General features: G+C 39.8%; 1 protein-coding gene across 1 annotated transcript in view; it reads left to right on the top strand.

Annotated features, from left to right (window-relative positions):
* Positions 1-25,950, top strand: part of LOC149246967 (uncharacterized) — a 226,977-nt gene that overhangs the window by 11,722 nt on the left and 189,305 nt on the right. Inside the window, exon 3 of the mRNA XM_089458069.1 lies at positions 438-498. Within this exon, the coding sequence (XP_089314195.1) occupies positions 438-498 (61 nt within the window). The remainder of the gene's footprint in view (positions 1-437; positions 499-25,950) is intronic.

The raw sequence follows: 25,950 nt of genomic DNA, 5'->3' as shown, positions 1-25,950 counted from the left end.
ATATGTTTATGAGTGAAAATATATATATGTCTGTCTACACTGTTGTTCCAGACCCATCCAACATTTTAGTCCACAGTGTACCCAGAATGACTGTATCCTACAGACCAGAAAAATACTAAAAACTCAGGGGAGAGTCCCCTATCCACAACTTGCCTTCGGTCAAAACCATGTTTTCTTTGATATTACTAGTATCTTTATGGATTCAGATCTTTTTGCGGCGCCAATGTCTATCATGCTTGCAAAGAGAAAATTTCATTGGACTATCTCTTAATAATATTATAAAGTTATATAGCTTCCCATATGTAGCAACTGTCTTTTGCCAGTACCGTATCTGTTGCCCAAGAATTCTGTTCAGGTTTGCTACTCTTGCTTTCTGTTGATTTTGTACTATTATCATCCATAATATTTATTAAATTTAATTCTTTTGTTTAATGCAGCTGCAGCAGCTTCAGAATCTGCAAAAAGACAGAAGAACATCAGCACTGAGAGGTCCTAAAGGTTAAGTTCTTTGCTCTTATTGAAATTGCTGCATCTTTGGTTATATATATGTGTAATGTTAACTCACCTTTAATCCATGTTACACCAAGTTTCTGGTATGTGGGGATGCAGGTATGTCAGGGGTTCAAAGCATAAGGGACCCTGCCCCAAATGTATAAAATATATTAAATTACTAATGATTAAACTTTCAAATTTTAAACTAAACATTCTCCATTGTACAATGAAAACTGTGAAAGCAATAACATGATAACATTGCAATTCAAGGGAAACATTTAAAAAATCATTTGCTAGTGTGAAGTTTCAGCTCTAAGGAATGCCCTGCAGTGAAGGAATGCAGAATACTTGCAAAAACTGAATGTGGGAAGGTGCCGATTTAGTCTTTTAATAGGCTTTAATGAAAGGTAGAGGGTACTTGGGCCAATTAGGAAAAGGCGGGAACAATTATGGTTTTTTCATTTTCTTATTTTTTTTGTCATTGTGTGGTTGTAAATGCAGGGTACATACAGCAGTCCCCTGCCACACAAGGTATTTCCAGAAGTCCTGGATGAAAGAATAGGGATGGGGAAATACCATCTTGCATCCCCTGTGTACCCTGTCAAATTGAGTATGGCTTGACTGTAACTAGGATGCACTCCACTTTACTAGCATGGAATCCCCATCTTGGATGCATAAGCAGGCGAGGGGATGCAAGTGTTGAGATAAAAACCATCATTGTGGGCTCAAATTTTACAATTGTCACTCATAGATTGATCACCTTGAATGTTGAACTTCTCTGTAGACAGGCATCCATGTTCACAGGTCTTTTGTCTCTTGCCTATATTAATTTTTGGCTCATGCAGACTGAACTTTGAACTTTAATTAACATCAACGAAGGAAACACCCTGTAGGACTCATAGTAGCAGTTTTCAAATAAGGATTAGCTGTATTTAGTAATTTACATCAATTTCTGAGAGAAAAAATACTCTGATTTTCAAACATATATAACATATAATCATATGCAACATTCAAAGTACTCATTTCCTAGCTTGAAGATTCTACATCCTTAGTTGTTCTAACCTAACACTTTATTTTCATCAGACCCTTTTATCTGCCAAACCTGATGCTGTGAGTTACGTCCCTGCGATGGGCACCTATAAGGAGAATAAAGGAGCAAATCATATCTAGATAGACACTAAAAGATAACCTTTATAGAAGAACATTTATTTTTATAAGCAAAAGTATGTACTTCTAAGAGATTGCAGGAAAGAAAGCTACATCTCGAGAGGTGACTTACGGTGGCTAAGCAGGCCATCTTACACAGATCTGTCTGCCATAAATGCAGACTGCCCTTATGCATGTTGTGCAAACCCTACTTAAGATGGCACTGAGTAGTATATATGTCTATATTATATAATAGGTGATACCTTAAAACAATGAGAAGTGACCTTTTGTTTCATCTTCTAAGACGTCCAAATGACTCTTCCTACCTACCTATGACTCTTGATATTCCTCCTACGTTTATATTTACAAGAATATTTACAATTTACCTCAGTCCCTAAGGATTAGGTATCTAACATCCTCCACTTAATCTAGAGGGGTCTTTGCGATTCCAAGCATCTCTTTGAACTTTTCAAACTTTTCTCTTCTGAGTGCTGTGGTGAAGATGTTTGCAATTTGCTCACTTGTGGAACAATGTCTCAAACGAATAGTCTTGGCCTTTACATGATATAAAAACAGATGGTACTTTGTGTTGCTATGCTTGGTGTTGTCACCTAATCTACACATTGGGCTACGTGGAAGAAAATCTTTAATCTACTAAGTGTGGCCTTGGGGGCAAGTTTTGAATTGAGTTGCTGTCACTCAATCTCTGTTGGAATATTGTAGCTGTGGTTGGTATTTAAGTCAAAAAAATCAAAAGGAATTAAATGGATATTTTATTCTTCACGTGGGCTCCAAATTGGATAGGTTGGCCCCACCAAGAGAAGGGGTTTGACCCTTTGTCAAAACCCACTTGAGAAGACACATATAAATTGACAAAGAGAATCTGAATCATCAATATAAATTGGCATCATCAACCCAACTTCTCTCAAGTGAATCTGATCTTTTTGTTCCACGTGTGAAAGAGGAAGAAATCTGAAGTTTGACTAGTGAACCTTGACTTTGACCAGTGTGTGCTTCGACCAACATTGACTTTGATTATTTCTGGGATGTGTTGACCGAATCTTTGACTGTTGTTTGGAGTGAATATTCTAGCATCTTTGATTGAAGAAGTCGATCAAATTTCTGGGCTGATTTTCTGGGTGTTGACTTTCTGTGTTGACTCTCTTTCACCGCAGTAATCTTCTATGGAGCAACAGGGCTGAAATTCGGCCCCTTTGACCAAGAGTAGTAGCAGGCCGAATTTCAGTCTCTTTGACCAGATTTGACTTGTGAGAAAATTTTGACTTTTTCTCTCTCCTTTGACTTGGAATTTGGTTTGGTCAATGTAATGATATTTTGACTGGAAAATCAGATGTACATATTAATTGAATTGGACAATTTCTCCTAAGAAAAGATTTGCTGGGTTTCTCCTTGGTTTGGGTTTTCCAGGGTAAATTTTTGTGTCTCTTGTGCATGATTATTTTACTATGATCTCTACTGCCCTTCTGCATCTACGGTTGAAATTTTCTGAAGTGTAATCGCTTCAAAAAATAAGTTGGAAGGTGCTACCAACTTAAGGGCATAGAAAACAATAATTGATCTTATCCTTGTAGAGAATGATGTTTTTGAGCATGTGAAAGGCAAGGTTACCGAACCACAAGATAATAAAGGAAAAGCAAGGTACAAGAAGAATGAAATCACATCCTTGAGGATTATTGTTGAATCTATTAGAGATCGTCTGGTTCCATATGTTTGAGGTTTGGACTCTTCAAAGAAGATGCATGATGCCCTAGTTAGATTGTATATTATCAACGACATTGGTCAGAAAATGAGTTTGAAGAATGAACTTCGTGATGTTAAACTGACAAAGGATGATATTGTGGCTTCATATTTCATGAGGATCTCTCAATTTCAAGCTATTGATGAAGTTATTTCTGATACAACACTTGTGACTACAACACTTAATGGTTTGCCTGACTCAGGGGATTCTTTTGCATCTAGTATATGTGGCAGAAAGGATATCTCAAGTTTTGAGGAATTATGGATCTCATGTACTCAAGAGGAATATAGACTTGTTTCAAAGGGAAGATTCCAAGACCTCAAGATGGTGATTCTCAAGCTTTTGCAGCCCACTCTAAAGATGGCAGAGGAAGGAGAAATTTTGGAAGGCTTCAAAGGAATGCAGGAAGAAGACCTCCTCCCTCTCAAGGAAAGAAAAATATTTCAAAAATTCAATGTTTTTGTTGCAACAAGTATGACCACTATCAAGACAAGTGTCCTGAAGGAAATAATAATAGGAAGAGGAAGGGCAAGCTTCATGCCTCAGCTGTAGACAGTGATGATGATGATCATCCACACTAGAAGAAATCCGAGAATGACACTACAAAAGCATTAGTGGTTGATGATAAGGACTAGGATATGTTTTACTAGGTTTATAAGATTGCAAATAGATTTTAATAATTTCTGCAATTAGGCAAGGAGCAAGAGGGAGTTGACAATTCCATACAATTCTCAAAAGATATGTACTTTATATCTGTTTTCCTTGATTATAATTGTTTTGATTTGTTAGCCTCTTGTCTTTGTTTATTTTCTTGGGTTATTATCGTTCTTTTATGGGCCTCCAAGTGAGGATTGTAGGTACATTGTGAAAGCTGCCGTGTCTTTGGTAATAGTCGGAAGCATTGGAAGAACAAAGCAAAGTTTGTGGCAAGAGGATTATCCTAGAAGTGGTTTGTGTTTGAGAGGGAGAAATTGTACTAACCATAAGGGCTCCAGAAGCAAGCATGCCAACAAGTTTGAAGGATGTCATTGTACCAAGATCTATGGAAAATTTGTGATGACTTCAAGGTGGATTTACAAGATCAAGCATTTGGGTGATGGATAGCAAGTTCATAGCCATTCCCATGGTATCTAATCCAATGTTGTGAAAAGCGCGATCGGGATTAAATCGGCGCGGGGAACGAATCGGAAAAAATCGGAAAAATCGGGAAAAAATCAGAAAAAATCGGGAAAAAATCGTTTGATACAAAAATAATCATTTTTTTTCAATTTTTTTAATATCTAAACCATCTACAACATAAAATAAATACATTGACACATAAATATGATAAAAAAACTAATATATAAGATGTTTAATATCATTTCTAGTGCTAAAATCACACATAACATTGAATCATGTCCTGAATAGTAGGTCCTGACTCCTAAGTCCCAACTCAGCCTCAAAATATCAACAAAAGATATGATAATGTATCTCATCATGTCATAATGTCATATACAATAAAATGAAAGTCTAATCCTATTGATTTCCTTTGCCCCTCTTGCGAGAAAATGCCACAACTCTCCCTTTCCCTCTAGATGTAGACGCTGGTGTTGTGCTGGTGGAGATGGCAGTGGAGTCTGATGTGCTCTAGAAGCTGAAGAACTAGAAGTAGGAGCTATAGGAGGTAGACCACGTCCTCTACTGGTGGCAGGGGTAGCCCGGGCAGGTGGTGTCACCTGGAAACATTACAATCTCCCAATCCTGAAATCCTGAAAAACTGATAAGTCTACTGGATTTTAAATGAAATCTAAAATTCTACTTTCTCCATATGAAATCCAATGAGGCTGGAACCACTCTCAAACATCCTGAGTCATTTCATGGTAATGTTAAAAATTTAAGTAAAAGGATGAAAATGAAGATTAAGGAGAATGTCACTTTTACTTTAAGAATTTAACATTACCATGAATAGCATATCCATACTAGGGCCCAGACTTGATCCCTCCGCGCGCGCCACTGTCCAAATGAGCAACTGAAAAACCAAAAAAAAGTTTATAAAATTGTGTTGCCCCGACCCCGCACGATTTTTTCAGTAAAAATCGCGATTTTTTGGAAAAAATCACGATTTTTTTGAAAAAAACGCGATTATTTTCAGTGAAAATCGGAAAAAAAGTAAGCAATTTTTTCTTATAAAAATCGCGATTTGATCGGCAAGCTGAAAAAATCGCGATTTTTTCATTAAATCACGATTTTCACAACACTGATCTAATCTGATGAAGTTGAGTGCCAGAGGAGCAACCTGGATTGTCTCAATAGGATTTGTTTCAGCGTTGGAGGGAGCACTTAGTTAGGCTTACTAGAAAGTAGTTGTGGTAATGGATTCAAGCTGGTCAGTTTATGGTTGAGCTAAGGCATGTGGCACTACATGTGTTGAGGTATGGGCATGGCATAATTGGATAAAGATTGAGATATGTCTCGATTCATAGATTCAAATTGCACTAAGAATGACAATTCAACTTGGGGCGCTGCTATGATGAGCAAGAAGTTGACAACATATGAAGCAAAGTATATTATCGTTTTGTGAGTTATGAAGCAGCGTGGCTTTAGAAGCTACTCGTAGGATTGTTTGATCAAGTGCAGGAGACGACCATGATGACAGGTTAAAGCACGTGGTATGATAAAGTGCGGGAGACGACCATGATGACAGGTTAAAACACGTGGTATAAAAGATGCAGTGAGGTTCCTATGTATTTCTATAGTTGAGATGGTTGCTGACATTCTCATAATGTCTTTGTCCCTGGATGAAGTTGGCATACTTCTGGGACAAGCTTGGAGTGATTGAGAATGCTTCCCTTGGTTTAAGGGAGTGTTGATGTTGTAGCATCAAGGGGCATATAATCTCCCTCAGGTCATGGGTATTGATCGGGAAGCCATGTAATATGGTTGGGGAGATCTCCCTTAGGTCATGGGTTTTGACTGGGAAACCTTGTAATATGGTTGGGAGATTGGCCCAATTAGCATCAAGGCCTAGAAGTGCTCCCCCGGTTAGTGGGGTTCTGAGTCTTGACCATATTGCCATGGGGTTTGGCTAGTGGGTTAAGGTTGTACCTTATAGCATCAAGGAAGTATTTTTACCATTCAATGACATGTGACGACATGTGAAATGGGCCCAGGGTTTCACCATGGGTCACGTGGGTTCCTGACAAGACCCCAAGTAACTTGGTAGACTGGTGACCGAAGGCCTAGTGGGTGGCTAGTTCCTCTCTTTGATGCTGATGTGGGAATGCTTTCCACATGGTTCTAGTATAGAACATGAGGTGGATGGATTCATCAACATAGTTGAGCTCTTTCAAATCTTTTCTTGGAATGGAGAAATTTTATTAATCATATGTACATCAGTGCAAGTCAAGGAGAAATACCTCCCCAACTAAGAGGGAGTGCTAAAATATTGTAGTTACGGTTGGTATTTAAGTCAACCAAATCAAAAGGAATTAAATGGATATTTTATTCTTCATGTAGGCTCCAAACTAGACAGGTCGACCCCACCAAGAGAAAGGGTTTGACCCTTGGTAAAAATCCACTTGATAAGACACATATAAATTAACAAAGAGACCTCCTCATTTGGCATCATCAACTTGACTTCTCTCATGTGAATTTGATCTTCTGTTCACACTTGCGAAGGAGAAAGAAATTTGAAGTTTGACATGTTACCGCTCAATCTAGCAGGGGTACTAGGAGGGGTTCTAAAGGGGAAACTACTAGACCAAGTGGCAATAATGGGACAAAGACCCACTGTCACCTCAGTCAATGTTCCCTGCTCTTTACTAACTTTCACTAATGGGAGGAGTCCCGGTATAGGATAAATCACTAAAGATGGCATATCAATGATGGAGAGGTAGTGATTTCAAGTGCCTATTCAAAGGAGACTTAGATGATAGTGGTTACTTGCTCAAGAAGCAAGATGTATGGCTCTCCAAGAAGGGCTCAAAAGGGGGAAACCTAGACCTACGGATGAGGATTATTTCTTGATATGAGATGTCCTAGACCTAAGAATCCTAAGAGAATAGGGTTCTTAAAATGATCCTTGTGAAATTTGAAGTGATAAAGGGTGTGGGACCATAAAGAAGCCCAAGTGGACCCAAACAAGGTCAAGGGTTTCGGGTGAAACTTCAAACAAAAGGTCTTGACCAAGTAAGGGAGGAGAAAAGGATCAAAGAAATTAGATTTGACTTGAGTTTTCAATACAGTGATCCTTGATGAAGCAACTAACCAAGGAAACCTAAGGCTAAGAACAAAGTTAGAGCTAGGGCTTGGGATAATTCCAAATCTAGCCATGAGAAGTTTCTCAAAATTTGTGAGGGCCTCAAGGACACCCCAACGCAGTTGTAGCCCAACTCGCTCTTGAAATGGATGGCTGCAATGGATTTCGTGTGATGCCCTAGGAGACCCCTAGGGTTAGGGCTTAGAAAATAGAGGTGAAAAAGGTATTCGTTAAGGTGATCACCAAGTATAAGATCAATGCCTAGCCTATTGGGAGAATGGAGTCAATGAGATCTCAACCTTTGGAGTTCTTTTACCCAATCAAGGAGTTCCCCAGCAACTTCGTATAGCCCTAAAGGCAACAACTAGGTTACCAAAGAAATTTATACTTCTTATTGCTGCAATTTGATGACTTATCAAGGAAATTATGGAGATAATGTACCCCTAGGAACATTCATTCACTATACCCAATCATGTAACATATGCAATACCCTCACAAAATTAATGTTTGACAAATTTGCATTTAATTAAGGCAGAAACTTAAATTTCATGAGCGAAAATTCCATACATTATACATGTGCACATGAAATAGAGAAATAGAACATGAACAAAAAAAGCACTTACAAGTATAGCGAATATATCCAATCATCAAAGAGAGACAAATTCGAAACTCCAAGACCAAGAAAAGATTTCCAAATGTCAAAATGCATCAATGTTCACCAATTCGTCCTCCAATAGCTATAGCAAAATTCTCAAGAAGAGACAAAGTTCAAATCCAAGTGATGATGATAATCAAATGGTCCTTTCATCAATATATATATCATCCTCTAAGGGTTCAGTTTGCCTAATTAGGCCTATTGATGCCCCAACTAGTAAAATAATGTACAAAATAACATTACTTGGTCACAAGTTCACCAAGATAGTTCCATAACATGAAAATAAGCCTCTCAAGAGGGCTAAAATGATAGATACAATAGGTCGAAGGGCCATTGAGAGGCCTAGTGGAGTCCAATATGTGCCAAAATGAGTGGATGGGCTCCAAACATAGTGATAAAGGGGGTGGCCCCTTGATCTCCAAGCAAATGACTTGTGGTGCTCCCAAGTGGCTGTGGGGGCATAAAAACATCCTCATGGGTCTCCAAGTGGATCGAACAAGCTTGTATCCCATCTGTAAGGGCTGGAACAATGATGCAAGCCCTCCCTTTGTCTCCCATGGTGAGACACAACCTCATCTGGGCCTTGGATCAACTGCCAAGTGTGTGGTGCAAAAGTGTATCCCACTGGGCAAAGTGGTCTAGGTGCATCATCATCATCAAATAGGTGGAACACAAGTGAGCAATGGATGGTATTAAAGGATCCCTTGGCCTGGCTATTTTCTCTCTGCTATAGTGGAGGCCCATGGCTCTCAATGCTCACCCTACAAATGTCAATATGCGTCTCCTCACCTTCCAGTACAACAAATCATTAGTGTAATTGAGTAAATAAGCTTACAAACCATGGAACCAAGTGGATACTTCATAGTGGCATGCCCTTCCATAATGGGCTTTAGAGTGTACAAGTGTCTCCAAGTTTAAGGAGGAGGTTAACCAAGGACTTTATTAGGTGGTTTCAACCTCTAAGGGAGTGACAGCTCCATAGTACATCCATCAAGAGGCAGGTGTCTTGTGAATAAATGATAGAACAAAGTGGGACATCAGGGGAAGGCTCCAAGCCACATACCACAGTACAAGGGTAGCTATGAAAAGGGAAGCCCACACTTGGGTGTATAGGTGTAGGAGGGAGCTATCGTGGTACATGAGTTACCTCGACTTTTGTTTTCCCTTCTTCATATGCCTATTACCTTTTATTGATTTTTCTTTAATAACTGCTTGAGGCTCTAGGGGATGAGAGAATGATGTGTGAAATATAATGGTGAATACCCTCTTTAGGTTGGGTAGTTCATCGCCCATCAGGGGTTAGGACTGTTACCACTCAAACCAGTAGGCGACCTAAAAGGGGTTCCTAAGAAGGGAATTGCTAGGTTAAGGGTAACGATGGAGGCTTAGCCCACTGCCCCCACAACTAAGTCTCCCTGCTCTTTACGAAATTTCATCGATGGGAGGAGTCCTGTTTGTGTAAGGATCACTTGTAAAATATATGTCAATGGAGAGGTGGAAAGTGACCTTGGAAACCCTTTCCGGAGGATGGAGTGAAGAATGGAACTTGCTTGCTCTTTAAGCAAGGGACTTGGTCCTCCAGGGGTAATGGGGGAGGATTAGAGGGTTGAGGGAGAAGGAATAGGCTTATAGACGAGGTTCTCAATCCCTGTAATTCTTGCAAAACTTGGATTCCCAAATGGTCCTTGACAAATAATCTTTATTGAGAAGTGGGACCACACAGGGCCAAGTGGACCCCGTCCAGGTTCAGGGATGGAATGTAGCAACCAATGATGTTCCTATCCTAGACAAGGTTGATTTGAACCTGTTGAGGTATAGCCTTGGGGATGTTTAGGAAAAATCCGATCCTAGAGCTAGGGCTTGGGATTCCCGAAGATTCCACCGATAGAATTGCCTCAAATTTGGCGGAGAGGGAGGGGACCCACCAGTGCAGTAGCCTATAAGAGATCGAAATTTTTCCTTGGGTTAATTCCCGGGAATTGATGCCCTAGGTGACCTAATGGGGCTAGACCTAGGGAAAAATGGGAACAGAGTAAAAGGAGGGAAAAAAGGATCACCCTTTTTGAGGGATCAATGCCTAATTCACTTGGGGATATGGAGTCAAGGACGATGATGAGTAAGAACTTGGTTTCTCGATCAAGGAGGCCCCGAAAGTTAGCTTCATCCAATGTTGAGAGAAAGAAAAGAAAAGTGACCTTTAAGCATTTATACTTCAAAGAAAACGATGCAAGCTTATGGAGACAAATAATCTGTAGGATATTTCATTCATATAACATTGGCCCATACATTAAATTAGCTAAAACATGCTCAATTCCACATTTCAATTATGCAACAACTAGCCCTAATTTTAGTAGTATGCAACAACAAGAATAATAACATCAAAATTTACTTACAACGTTGTAGGGTATATCCAACCAACATTTTGTTTACAAGACAAATCTCCAAGCCAAGAGAGATCCTAGAGAGATCCCAAGTCAACTTGACTTGGGATCTCTTTAGGGTATTTCTTCAACCTCTAGGGCATCGATGATTCTAGGCCTGACCCAAGGTGGGGGCAAGGGGATAGGGAGGTTGGCCCTATGTGGACCCAGGTGGGAGAAAAAATGAATGGGGGTATAGTGAGTGGAAAATGGAGTAATATGTGTGGGTAAAGGAGCGGGACCACGTACCCAAAGTCGGGGTTTCCTAATTAGTACCACCCTAGAACCAAATGGTCAATAAATGAGATCCCATGGGACTAAGATCCAAGGGTAACAACCAAAAGAGATCAAGGGGGCAAGAGCACAAACGAAGCCCACTCTTTTCGCCAAATCCCCCCATCAATCCACACCCAGAAGTATCCATGATAAGTAAACCCAATACTCAATTACCAAATGACAAGGCATACTTTTAGATTTGGTAGGCCCACCTTCAAACATAAGATCAATACAGGTGGGTGAGGGACCACATGGTTGGCTCAGGTGGCAGAGAAATAACACAACTAGCTAGTAGGAGCAATCAAGGGGATGCTGATTGCGGATTGAGGCTTATCATGGAGAAAATTCCCCATGGGGATGTTATCCACGAAGTGCTGGGCAACAGGGACAATCATGGGTTCCTTAATGATGCAGGGGGTCAATATAGGGGGCCCTAGGAACCAGGGTGATGGCCATAATGGTAGTGGTAGAGCTTATGTTTGGTTTGCCCATGTGCTAAATTTGTATGTCCCGACCATCTTTTGCATTTTGTGGTACATTTCCTATTGAGAGTGGCCAAATTATGCTTTTTACTTTCTTTGTAGTTGCATCAACCTACGAGGCATCATTCTAGGCCCGACCCAAAGTGTGGACAAGGGAAGGGGGAGGCTAACTACTTGTGGACCCTATGGACAAATGTGGACACCGGTTGGGAAATATATGAAAAAGTGTTATAATGAATGGAGGGGAGTGATGTATGTGGTGTCAGGAAACGGGACCACACAACCAAAATCGAGATTTCCCATGTAGTGGCACTCCTAAAGCTAACTGCCAATAAAGGAGATCCCACGAGATTAGGATACAAGGTTTGTTGAGAATTCAATAGGGTAATGAATATGTTAGTTCTCTTTACTTGATAACTATTTGTGTTACCTTTTACTTATTAGCTTTGTTTGTTATTATTCCAATGTGCAATACATCAAACAACTACCAAAACAATAAGGACAGTGACACAGTATATAAGCTGCAAGCCAGGGCCAAAACCCCTCCTCTTGAGGGGAAAACTCGTAAATCTCTTCTTATGTTTTAGATATTTCAATTGACGAATACCATGACATAGAGACTCAGACAAATACCCTACAAGATCAAGTTTACCACAATCTTCTGCTGTAATATCTTCAACCTCCTAGTAGATTCGAAATTCTGCTCCCTAGTAACTGCTGCAACTATTGATGCTTCTCTTGGAGACTTCGATCTCCCTCTAATTGCCTTCCTCTTGACTTCGCTTGCCTTGACTTGAGTCCTAGGGCTAGTAAGATGCCCTAAGAGACCTTCGCTTGCCTTCCCTTCTCTTCTGCTTCCAAACTCAAACCCCAGAAGATCCCATCGCAAAAACCCCAAATTCGATCTTCCAGAAAGATAGATGAGACCCAAAACACTTCGACTTCTTTGACTTCCTCTTCTTCGCACTTCCTTCTTCGACTTATCCTTCTTCTGCTTCGTCGCATAAGATATGAGTAAGATGATCCAAATGGAGAATGAGTTCATCTCTATATATAGGCTTCTTCAAAGGTGGACATGGCTCTTCATGTAGGCTGACTTGACAACTCTTTAGGTCGACTTGATATTGGAGGTATTTTGACACTTTAAAGACAAAATAATTTTTTCTTTATAATTTACAATGTGCCCATAGGGTCTTCAATATATGACAATGACTTTTATACCTAGGACAAACCCTAGAAGCACTCAATGGGTGCTTTGACCTATAAAATAAAAGAACTTGAGCATGAAACCCTTGCTCCAATAATAATAATATTAATTACTTTTTCATTTTATATTTACAAGAATACATTTAATACTTATGAAGACTAAACCTAGTTACACATTTTTCAGCACTCCCTCTTAACTAGGGAGGTATTCATAAGAGGTACATGGTCATTGTCAATCTGAAGAGATCTCATAAGAAGAGTCAGATTGGTAACCCATCTGTCTAGCATCATATTAACTAGCATTGTCACATAGCAAGGCCTTGACTAACAACTCTATCTCTCCACAAGATCAGTGCACAATGCTGGTGGGACCAATGTGTATAAACACCATCATCATTTTCTCCACGGTACATACTCCACCCGGGTGTTCACAAAGTATGACCTTCCATTGGACTATTCTTATCTTGGGTAGCTAATCCTCAAAGAATACCGGTCCACAACTACTCTTATCTTGAATTCCCTACCACATTCTCAAAGAGTATCGAATGCTAGATGGTTACCCAAACCTCCATTCTTTCTTCCCAAGTGAAGACAAGAATGTTGTGTCTATCTCTCCCTCTCAATTAGGGAGGACAAATCAACCAAACCAAGCTTCTCCCTAAAGTATACAAGCTTTTTGTTTGGAAGTGATTTTGTCAATATGTCAACTACCTGTTCATCAGTGGAGATATACTGTGGCTACAACACACCATTTTGTACTAGCTCCCGAATATAGTGATACTTGTTGTTGATGTGCTTTGTCTTTCCATGAAACACTGGATCCTCAGACAAACGAATGCAACTGGTGTTATCACAAAGTGTTCATCGATCCTTCAAACAAGTCAGTTAACAACTTCCTTAACCATACTGCTTCTCTGCTTACTTCACATACTGCAACATATCCAACCTCAACACTACTCAGAGCAACGATGTCTTCCTTTCTGCTCATCCATGAGATCATTGAAGACCCTAAAATAAAACATTCTCCCGTAGTGCTCTTGCCATCCTGTTCATTGCCTCCACAGTCGGTATCTGTGTATCCAATCAATTGGACATTATTCCTTCTATCATATTTCAGACAATAGTTGACGGTACCTTGCAGATATCTCAAAATGTGTTTTGCTGCTATCCAATGATCATGCTTCGGCTCCACTTGGAATTGACTGAGTACATTTACTACAAAACATATGTTTGGTCGAGTATTCACCAAGTACAATAATGAGCCAATGAGTTGTCTATACCTAAAAGGATCCATAGGGCTTGATTCAGAACTGCTTAGTCTCTTCAAGTTTGTGATCATCAGAGTGGTCATAGGTTTACAGTCAATCATGTCGAACCTCTTCAGTATCTCGATCACATACTTTCCTTGACCCAAATAGACTTCATTTGGTCCTTGCCAGACTTCTAGTCACAAATAGCAATGCATCAACCCAAGATCCTTCATGTCAAATTCTGCTGCTAGTTGCTTCTTACATTCTTCAATTCAACCTTCTACACCCGTTAAGAGAAGATCATCTACATACAAAAGAATAATTACAGGTTCATTATTTACAACCTTAATTTAAAGGTTTGAGTCAACAAAACTTTTTGTGAGGCCTATTCTCTATAGGTATGCATCAATTTTAGCATACCATGCCCTTGGTGCTTGCTTGAGGCCATATAATGCTCTCTTTACTTTGCAAATGTATGCCTTCTTATTTTTGACTACAAATCCCAAGGGTTGTTCTATATAGACTTTTTCATCTATAGTGCCATTTAGAAACACAGTCTTGACATCCACTTGGTGGATGTTCCATCCCATCGACATTGCCAGAGAGACTAATGATCGAATCATTGTATATCTTGTTGTTGGAAGTAACCACAAATTTGTCTTCAAGCCTAGGTACGAACTCCCAGACTCCATTCTTCATTATAGATTGATATTCTTGATTCCTTCCATTCTTGATACCCAACGAATATACATCCTCTTCAAAGGTGGATGGTTATGCTTCTATTAATTTAGTCATGTATGCAGCGTACACAAAATATTTCTTGGGTCTCTTGCTTTCTCTAAATGATCCTTGTGCTGCCCCATGACCTTCTACATCAAGCAGTGTGGACTTCAACCAATTAGGTCTTTTCCTTGTTTTTGGAATGACCACAGGTTGAACAGGTTCACTATGCCCTTCTTCTTTATGGCGTGATTCTTCTCCTTCCTCGTCAACTACCTCCTCAAATATCGGAAGTTCTTCATCATCAAAATCTATAGAAAGTAATTTTGACTTCTTGAATGCTATACTCTCATCAAATATGACATCACGACTAATTTCAATGTGATGTCCATCTTTCATATAGATTCTATAGGCTTTTGATGAGTTACTATACCCAACAAATATATCCTTCATACCGGAAAGATCCAACTTCTTTCTTTTGTCCTTTGGTATATGAATATACACAGGACACCCAAAGATCCGGAGATGATCTACATATGACTTCTTTCTAGTGAACACTTCTTTCGGAGTCTTGTTATCTAGAGATCTGTGAGGACATCGATTCTGAATGTAGACCGTTGTCTTTGTTGCCTCTCCCCACAAAAACTTAGGTAGATCTTGATCGTGTAACATTGCTTTTACACTTTCTTCAATGGATTAGTTCTTTCTTTCTGCGACTCCATTTTGTTTGGGATTGTATGGGACTATCAGCTCCCTCTTGATCCTAGACTCCTTACAGAATGCTATAATCTCTTTGGATGTATATTCTCCTCCATTATTAGATCTTTGTATCTTGATTCTTCTTTGTGTAAGGTTCTCCACTTCAGCCTTGAACTCTTGAAATTTGTAAATACTTCATCCTTGGTTTTCATTAGGTAAACCCAGGTCTTTCTTGAATGATCATCTATGAATGTGACATAGTATAGATGGCTTGCAATTTTCTTGATGATCTTCTTCATAGTACAGGAGATCCTCATGATGCACTTACAGAACCAAAGCTCTGATACCATGTTAAGAATTCAATAGGCCAATGAATATGTTAATTCTCTTTACTTGATAACTGTTTGTGTTACCTTTTACTTATTAGCTTTGTTCGTTATTATTCCAATGTGCAATACATCAAACAACTACCAAAACAATATGAATAGTGACACAATATATACACTGCAAGCCAGGGCCAAAACCCCTCCTCTTGAGGGAAATCTCATAAATGTCTTCTTATCTTTAAGATCTTTCAATTGACGAATACCATGACCTAGAGACTTAGACAAATACCCTCCATGATCAAGTTTACCACGACCTTCTGTTGCAATATCTTCGACCTCCCAGTAGATCCAAAATTTTGCTCCCCAGTAATTGTTGCAACTATTGCTACTTCTCTTGGAGATTCGATCTCCCTCTAATAGCCTTCATCTTGACTTTGCTTTCCTTGACTTGAGTCCCAGGGCTAGTAATATGCCCTAAGAGACCTTCGCTTGCCTTCCCTTCTCATTTGCTTCCAAAATCGAATTCCAGAAGATCTCAGCCCGAAAACCCTAACTTCTATCTTCTAGAAAGATAGATGAGAACCAAAACACTTCGAATTCTTTGACTTCCTTCTTCGACTTCTCCTTCTTCTGCTTCTTCGCATAAGAGATGAGTAAGATGATCCAAATGGAGGACTTGTTCCTCTCTTTATATAGGCTTCTTCAAAGGTGGACATGACTCTTCATGTAGGCTGACTTGGTAGCTCTTTAGGTGGACTTGATCTTGGAGGTATTTTGACACTTTAAAGACAAAATAAAACCTTCTATACAATTTACAATGTGCCCATAGGGTCTTCAATATATGCCAATGACTCTTATACCTAGGAAAAACCCTAGAAGCACTCAATGGGTGCTTTGACCTATAAAATAAAAGAATTTGAGCATGAAACACATTCTCCAATAATAATATAATTTCTTTTTCATTTTATATTTACAAGAATACATTTCATACTTATGAAGACCGAACCTAGTTACACATTTTTCAACAAGGTTAACCACCAAGTTGGATAGAGGGGACAAGAGTACAAACAAAGCCCATTCTTTCCACCGAATCCCCCCACTTATCCCTGCCCAAAAGTGTCCTTGATAAACAAATGTACACAACTACATAATGAAAGCCATACCTTCCGGCTTGGAAGGCCCACCTTCAAACATACTATCATGATAGATGAGCGAGGGTGCATAATGGCTAGCTCAGGTGGTAGAGATGGTGGCACATCGGGCTATCTGGTGGCTGTTGGCAGCCGGTTGAGGACCATCTAGGAGAAAAAATTCTCCTATGGATATCATCCACAGGTGGTGGGTAACATGACCAACGAACCTTGACTTTGACTAGTGAGCTTTGACCAACGTTGACTTTGATTATTTATGGACTGCATTGACTGAATTTTTGATTGTCGTTTGGAGTGAATATTCTGGCATCTTTGATTGAAGAAGTTGACCAAATTTCTGGGCTGATATTTTGGGTGTTGACTTTCTGTGTTGACTCTCATCATAGGTCAAACAATCTTGTTTGACTGAATCTTTTGTGAGCAACAAAGCTGAAATTTGGCCCCTTTGACCTCAGTTGACTAAGAATAGCAGCAGGCTGAATTTTGGTCTCTTTGACCAGATTTCACTTGTGAGTAAAAGTTTGACTTTTTCTCTCTCCTTTGACTAGTTTGACTTGGAATTTGGTTCGGTCAATGGAATGATATTTTGATTGGGAAATTAGATGTACATATTGATTGAATTGGACAATTTCTCCTAAGAAAAGATTTGCTGGGTTTTTCCCTGGTTTGGGTTTTCTTGGGATAATATTCTGTGTCTCTTGTGGATGATTGTTTTACTGTGATCTCTACTGCCCTGCTGCATCTATGGTTGGAATTTTCTGAAGTGTAATTGCTTTATGATCTGGAATGTGCTAAAGAAGTAATTGTATCATTGGAAGCAATTATCTAGCAGAAAATTTGTGCTTGTTTTAATAGCACTATAAAAATCAACATTCTTGACTCCTTTGTCTAGGCTAACTCCTAGCAAAGCCAAGGTGGGTAGTCCCTAAAAACAGCTAAGGCTGATTAAGCTATAGTAATTTTTTTTTATACTAGGAGTTGATTTAATTACGCAAGAGTACATTAACCATCAGCATATAGTTATATGATGGACAAGCAAATGACTGAATTTCAAAAATTAGATAACAAGACATACTAGTGCCAAAAGTAAGTGCTTGTTGCTTACAAATAAATCCGGGCAATGTGATCGCGGCCCAATGGAGTATGCTGTCGAATTTTTTCGGAGAGTGCGCGTTGTAAATTCTATTAAGTTGATTTCACTTGAAAATATTAGTTAAGTGAAGTGCAAAATGGAGAGGCAGGTATGTGACCTGTTAGGGTCCTATGATATAGGTAATCAAAGTGTGTTTGTCTAGCTATTTATTTTGGGGTTCTGTTTGTAAAGTATGAATTCTCCAGGGATCATAAGGCTAAATGGTCTTTGTATAAAAAGTCTCAAAGTTGGTCAAATCATCGCAAATATGTGTGTCACAAGGATTCTTGCAGTTTCCATTCAAATTTGTAAGACCCCTAAGAGGTTATCATTGAAAATTTGAAAGTCATGGATATAATGAGTCATTATGAAAATTAAAGGGGTCATGTCATAAGGGATATGTTCATCATAGGTCAGTTTGGGGGTCATTATCACTAGAATCAGTTAAGAGTCATGTCGATCAGTTGTAAAGGACATTGTAGTAGTGCATGACATCAGCAGATGTACAACGGTCAGCTATAAATATGGTAATATTCTTTTTTGCTGCGCTTAAGCCTTTGATGATCCCAAAAGTACCACCATCACTTAGCAAGGAGTGGGTCTCTTTACAGAATCATTACAATTGCATGCATGTTCATCTTTTTCCATCAGAATCCGTGGCCTTTCATCTCCAACTTGTGAAAGGGATCAGATCACTCCTACACACAGACTGTTGGGAACGCTGTGCATCACTCAAAGGAGCAAATTTTCTGTATTAAATTGCCATTTCCAGGTGTGTATACCGATTTGGGGACTTTCTTTTATCAGAAATTGAAAATCTCTTACCAGTTTGTCAGATTAGAGTCAAGCTTTCAAGCCAAAATTCCTGTTTAAAAGGTGTTGTGCACACACAGTCCTGTAGTTCTTTTCCCTTTTGCTCAATCAAACAACTTCTGAATCCCAGTTTTCCTGCTTCAAAGAGATTGTGTAAAATTATCAAAATTTATTGTGCTTTGTAGAAGTCGAATTGGTCATTCCTTTGTCCCTTTACTTTTCATTCCCTCAGCGCTGCGCACAGGAGGTGCTGCGGTCAGAAGCAAAGCTCATTTTCATTTGTTTGCCTGTCTTGAAATCTTGAAATTCGTAGTATGTCAGCCTCCATTTAAGTCAATTTGCAAGTATACATGGTCAAAAAGGTTTACAAAGTCTTGAGTTTGTGTTTAGTCAATTGAATTTTCTTCCCTGCATTGCTACGTTTAAGGTGCTACGCACAGGGAAAAATGCTACGCACAGGCTGAATAGAGCATTTCCATCTCTTTCCTTACCAGTCACCAATTGTGAATTCTCGTCGCTGTTTTAGTCATTTAAGGTTCAAAGAAATATTTTCAGCTCAGGTCTTGAGGTCCAAACACTGACAAAGCATTAAAGCCCTAGCTCAAACTTTTATCATAAGAAACCTTGTTTTAATGATGGGGAAGACAAAGGGAGGGGAAATTGTAAGATTTGAGACCTTTGAACAGACAGGTTGTCTTAAGTTCTGTGAAAAGATACAGGGGTACCATGTGGAGGTGACTAAAGAATTTGCCTTGAATTTCGATGGTGATAAGGTAAAGGTTGATAAATTGAAGTTTATTGTGTCAGAGTCTGCCATAGCATCAGCCATAGAAATACCTTTGGAGGGGAAGAAATGGTTCAAAGGGATACGTTTGGAGTTTGGAGCATTATAAAGATTTCATGAAACCAAGGTACAAAAGTCGGGAGTTTGGTGCTGTAGTACCTAGTGACTATTTATTGGAGAACTTCAGCAAGCTTCTCAAAGTCATTCAAAAGTACTTCACATGTGAGGGAAGATTCACCAGGGTCTATCAATATCACTTCAGGCTTCTCATGCATTTCACTGGTAAAAAGACCCTAAATTTACCCTTTTTCCTTTTCAGAAGTTTGGCAAGATGGCTGAGGGAGTAAGAATGAAAAAGGGTATGGTTGATTCAGGTTTGTTTCATTTTTCATTGATAAAATTGTTGATATTAGAGGAGCTGTAGAAAAAGAAACAAGTATGGCTAGATTTCCTAACCTCATCCAAGTTCACAGTGCCCTCTGCTGCAGGTCCATCATGTGAAAATTCCGAAATCCAAAATCGTTTTGCAGCAACTGATAATATTTCTTCTATTTGTTAAATTGATTTAATCAAATTATTTGCAGTTTCCTATGACAAATATTGAAACATATACACTGCAGCCTTCACAAAAACAAATATTGCAGAAGAAATTAAATGCTGGAAAATGAGGAATTCTAGCATACACATAAAGATATTGAGACAGTTATTTTTGGACAATTGTCCCTGGAAAAACCCAGTGTGGGAAAACCGGTGCAGCAGATGAGGGTTTCTTTATTAATTCTTCAGTAGTAATTCAAGTACAAGAATTTAGACAACAAAACAGAGTAAAAGTACTGAGAAAAATTTAGAAACAAATTTCTTACTCTCCACGGCGACTCTTTGACCCCGAGATGGACCCTTTGCCCATATGCTGGTGTCTCTGCGTCACCCTCTGCGCAGTGCTCTAGTGGACAGCGTCTCTCCTCCTCACGCTGTCTCCTCCTAAATTTGTCCTGCACTCTCCCCTGCAACTCACCCTCTGGCTCTATTTCCTCTGTTGAACTTCAATCACTAATAAAATTGGTCTGCCCGGGCAACTGAGTAACTGCACTAATGTGTTCTCCATCTACCCATCAATTTCTTCTTATAATCTTTTGTTGGAGCACCAATGGCCAAGATTAAATCATAATCGATGGCCTAACTTATTTCCTTGTCTATCAGTGTGAGTTTCTAGAATATTCACACTATGACTTAATTAATACCCTTTAATTAATCATATTTTCTAAGTTTAGAGTTAGGAAACATTAAAAAACTGATTAATTATTTTAATTAAGTCGTTTCTAGGTGGAATTTCCTGAAATGATTTCTGGATTTTGGAGAATACATGTATTTTAGCCTCTCCACCAAAGTTCGTGGTTAGAAGACATCCGATGCTACAAGAACTAACACTCCCTCTTAGTGAGGAAAGTGTTCTAGTGTTGCAACTGCTGCCACAACACACTGTCTCTATACCATCTCCGATTACGCTGCTGATGTCTGACTACTGCTGCCCACCAACTATTGCGCAACTTTGATATGTGCTGCATCTGTGTTGCTGTTGACCCTGCTGTACTGCTGTCAACTACTGCATTTGCACTGCAACTCCCTCTTATCTGCTGCTGCTGCCACTGAGAATCCATCCATTTCTAGCACTGAAACGGGTTCTCCACCATATCCATATGTTCCCTGAATTAGATGAACTTAGCTTTCCCTAGAGCTTTCGTGAGTATATCTACTACCTGATCTCCCATGGGAACATACTGCTGCTGGACTACCCCACGCTGAATGCAGTCTCGGATGGAATGACATCTGATATCAATGTGCTTCGACCTATCATGAAATACTGGATTCTCAGAAAGTTTTATGCAACTCTGATTATCACAGTAAACATTAGTCACTCCCATCTTCTTCTTGAACAAACTCACGAGCAATTTCCTAAGCCATATAGCTTCGCACGTAGCTGTGCTGGGTGCCATATATTCAGCTTCTGCTGAGCTCAGTGCTACTGACTTCTACTTCCTGCTGCACCAAGAGACCATCCCTGATCCAACACTGAAGTAGTACCCGGAGGTACTTTTCCTGTCCACTGAACTACCTGCCCAATCTGCATCTGTGAATCTGCATAATTTGACATCATCTCCTCGAGTATATTTCAACCCATACTCGATTGTTCCACGCACATATCTAAGAATGTGCCTAGTTGTTGCCCAATGTACACTTTTTGGTTCTGCCATGAACTGACTAAGGGTATTGACAATGAAACAAATGGCTGGCCTAGTTTTAACCAAAAACATGAGCGACCCATTGAGTTGTTTGTACGAGGTGGGGCCGATTTCCTTGCCCCTTGATGCATCTATCTTCTTCCAATTGGTGATCATAAGCATCATCATGGGTCGGCAATCCTGCATTTTGAATCTCTTCAGAATATCTGTAGAATATCTCCCTTGCCCAAGGAAGATCTCCTCATTCTTCTGCCATACTTCCAATCCTAGAAAATAGTGCATCATCCTCATATCCTTATGTCGAATTCTGTTTCAAGGTTCCTTTTGCAGTCCTTTATGGGCCTTGATGACCCTGTCAAAAACAAGTCAACTACATATAAAACCAGAATGAGAGGCTCATTCTCTACCATCAAATAGTAGAGATTGGAATCTGCATCACTCTTGATGAATCCCAACTGCTGCAAATAATTGTCAATCCGACCATACAACGCCCTGGGTGCTTGTTTGAGCTCGTATAGGGCTTTCTTCAATCTGCATACATGAGTATGCTTCTCATGACTTTCAAAGCCTTCAGGTTGCTCTATATATACTTCTTCTTCTATCACCCCGTTCAAGAATGTTGTCTTGATGTCCATTTGGTGAATCTCCCATCCCAACTGTGCTGCTAGGGATATAATGGATTTGATAGAGGTATATCTGGAAACTGGGGCGAAGGTCTCCTCATAGTCTATCCCTTCCTTCTGTGCATACCCCTTCACCACGAATCTAGCCTTGTACTTCTCTACACTGCCATTTGCAGCGTACTTGATCTTGTAGATCCATCTGGAACCTACAACTGATCTGTCTTCTGGTCTAGGCACTACCTCCCAGACATCATTTGTCATGATAGAACTATATTCTTCTACCATGGCATCCACCCACACTTGATGTTGTGCGACTTCCTAAAAGCTGGAGGGTTCTATAACCTGAGCTACCAAAGCTTGATATCTGTCAGGCTGCCTGCACTGTCTCTTGTCTGTCCTAGGAGCTTCGACAAACTCCTCTGCGTCCCTCAAGGTTTGACGCACTTCCCTACTGGCTCTACCACTGGTGGTGGGAGGTTCAATCATTTCCTCCTCCTGTTCCTGTTGCTCCGCCTGCTGAGAGCTCCCTGGATCTCCTACCTCCGAGGAGATACTGGTACTAGTCACCGTACTTGATCCCTGTGACTGTCCTCTTACTTGTCTCTGCTGCTGGACTAACGAAACTTCTGTTGACTGATCACTTGCAGGCTTTTCTCGAGATCTTCTGAAAGCTTTGTTTTCCACGAACTTTACATCTCACCTCACTACAATCTTCCCGCTACTAGGAATGTAGATCCTGTACGCCTTTGAGGTCTCGCTATACCCTACGAGGAATCCCTTCTCTGCAGTCTGATCCAGTTTACTGTGCTTTTCATTTGGTATGTGGCAGTAAGCCACACTCTCGAATGTCCTCAAATGACTTACTTCAAGCTTCTTTCTTGTGAAGACCCCATTGGTGTTTTCTTCTCCAATGCTCTATGAGTGGTTCTGTTTTGAATGTACACCTCTGTGTTGCATGCCTTTGCCCATAAAAATCTAGGCAAATCCTGGTCATACAACATGGCCTTTGCTGCCCCAACTATTGTTCAGTTCTTTCGCTCTGCTACTCCATTTTGCTGAGGATTATATGGAGCTGTCCATTCTCTTTTGATGCCTTCCTTTGCGCAGAAGTCTGTGAAGTCTTTATTTGTGTATTCTCCACCATTATCTGAACATAGCACCTTGATATTTTTCCCTGTCGTGTTCTCTATGAGAGCCTTGAACTCTTTGAACTCATCAAAGACCTCATCTTTGGTCTTTAAGAAATAGATCCAGGTCTTCTTGGAATGATCATCAATAAAGGTGACGAAATATTCGCCACCGCTAAGAGCTCTAGTGGACATAGGGCCACAAATATCTGAGTGTATCAATCCCAACATGCCATTTGCTCCGCTACCACTTCTAGGAAACACTGCTTTTGCATATTTCCCAAGTACACACCCTCTACACACATCATTGTGCTCTGTGTTGAGAACTGGAACTCCCATTACATTTTCTCTGAGAATCCTAAGTGCTTCATGGTGTAGATGTCCCATCCTCTTGTGCCATAGTTCGTTCAACTCTTTCCCACTGCTATTATTGCTACCTATCAGTGCCATTGGAGAATCGAGCTGCAACTTGTATAAACTTTGGTTTCGAGCTCTAATTTGTCTCACCTTCTTCCAGCTAGAGTGTTTGACATACACTTTCTTCCCTATGAAGTGTATGTCGTACCTCTTGACCTATAACTGGGACACTGAAATTAGGTTCATAACCAATCCTGGCACATGCAATACATTAGTAGAGTTGGTGCTGGTTTCTGTTTCTGTTTGAAATTCTATGGTGCCTCTCCCTATCGGAGTACACTTAGTTTTGTTGCCCATAGTGATCTGAAAGTTCATCTGCTCCTCCTAATAGCTACAAAAATATTCTCTAACTCCTGTCATGTGAGCTAAACTCCACTATCAATATACCAGACACCAGATGAAGCCGAACCTGACAAGCACGCAAATTCATCTTTCAAGTTGGAAGATAATTCTGAGGCTTCCTAACTGTTGATTTTATCCATGATTTTCTGTGCTATTTCTCCTTTCCTTCCTAACGTTGTTTTTGCTGCTGCAAAATACTACGTCCCAACTGGAAATCTACTCTCCAAAAAAACACTGCTGCTCCCTCTGCCTCTGGCAATCCTCGATCTGGAAAATCTAATTTCTCTGTCGACTCTCTCAGAGAAATAGACTTTTCCTCAAAAACTGACCCTCCTGGCTAAGGGGACTGTGCAATCTCTGGGGTTTCGAGCAGCTGCTTACGCAGTGCTACGAAGCTCCTTCTCTTCTCTGCAACTGAGCTCTCTGACTTCTATCTCAGCTTTGATACCATCTGAAAATTTCGAAATCCGGAATCCTACTGCAACAACTGATAATATTTCTTCTATTTGTTAAATTAATTTAATCAAATTATTTGCAGTTTCCTACAACAAATATTGAAACGTATACACTGCTTTCATAAAAACAAATACTGCGAAAGAAATTAAATGCTGGAAAATTAGAGAAATTCTAGCACACACATAAAGATATTGACACAGTTATTTTTGGACAATTGTCCCCGGAAAAACCCAATGTGGGAAAATTGGTGCAGCAGATGAGAGTTTCTTTATTAATTCTTCAACAATAATTCAAGTACAAGAATTTAGACAACAAAACTGAGGGAAAATACTGAGAGAAATTGAGAAACAAATTTTTCTCTCTACAGCGACTCCCTGACCCCAAGCTGGACCCTCTGTCCATACGCTGGTGTCTATGCGTCATCCTCTGCATAGTGCTCTAGTGGACTACGTCTCTCCTCCTCATGCGGTCTCCTCCTGAATTCATCCTGCACTTTCCTGACCACTGCTGATACCCCCTCTCTCTCACTCCTGCAACTCACCCTTTGGCTCTATTTCCTCTGTTGAACTTCAGCCACTGAGAAAATATATCTGCTTGGGCAACTGAGTAACTACACTGATGTGTTCTCCATCTACCCATTGACTTCTTCTTATAATCTTCTGTTGGAGCACCAACGGTCAAGATTAAATCATAATTGATGGCCCAGATTATTTCCTTGTCGATCCGTGTGAGTTTCTAGAATATTTACACCATGACTTAATTAAAACCCTTTAATTAATCATATTTCTTAAGTTTAGACTTAGAAAACATTAAAAACTGATTAATTATTTTAATTAAGTCGTCTCTAGGTGGAATTTGTTGAAACAATTTCTGGGTTTTGGAGAATACATGTATTCTAGCCTGTCCACCAACTTTCGTGGCTAGAACACATCCAATGCTACACGAACTAACACATCAGGCCACAAGGATACTCCATCTACCACTAAGACTACTTCTTCACCTTTAAATAGTTCTATCAAGAAAAAGCTGTCAGCTTTAGTTGAGCAATCGCCAAAGAAAAAGGGTAGGAAATTATAGTTTTCACCAGAAGTAGTAGAGATTCAAGTGCCAAGAAAGCCACTCACAAAGGCAGCTGCTAAAAGGTTACCATTGGGGAAATAAGCTGGAGAGTTTGCTGAGCCTCAGGAAATTCAAATG

The sequence above is a fragment of the Pinus tabuliformis genome, chromosome 7 (assembly GCF_031772625.1).
Source record: "Pinus tabuliformis cultivar Carrire ecotype Pingquan chromosome 7, CPIR1, whole genome shotgun sequence".
NCBI lineage: Eukaryota > Viridiplantae > Streptophyta > Pinopsida > Pinales > Pinaceae > Pinus > Pinus tabuliformis.
This window is presented reverse-complemented; position numbering and strand designations above follow the sequence as displayed.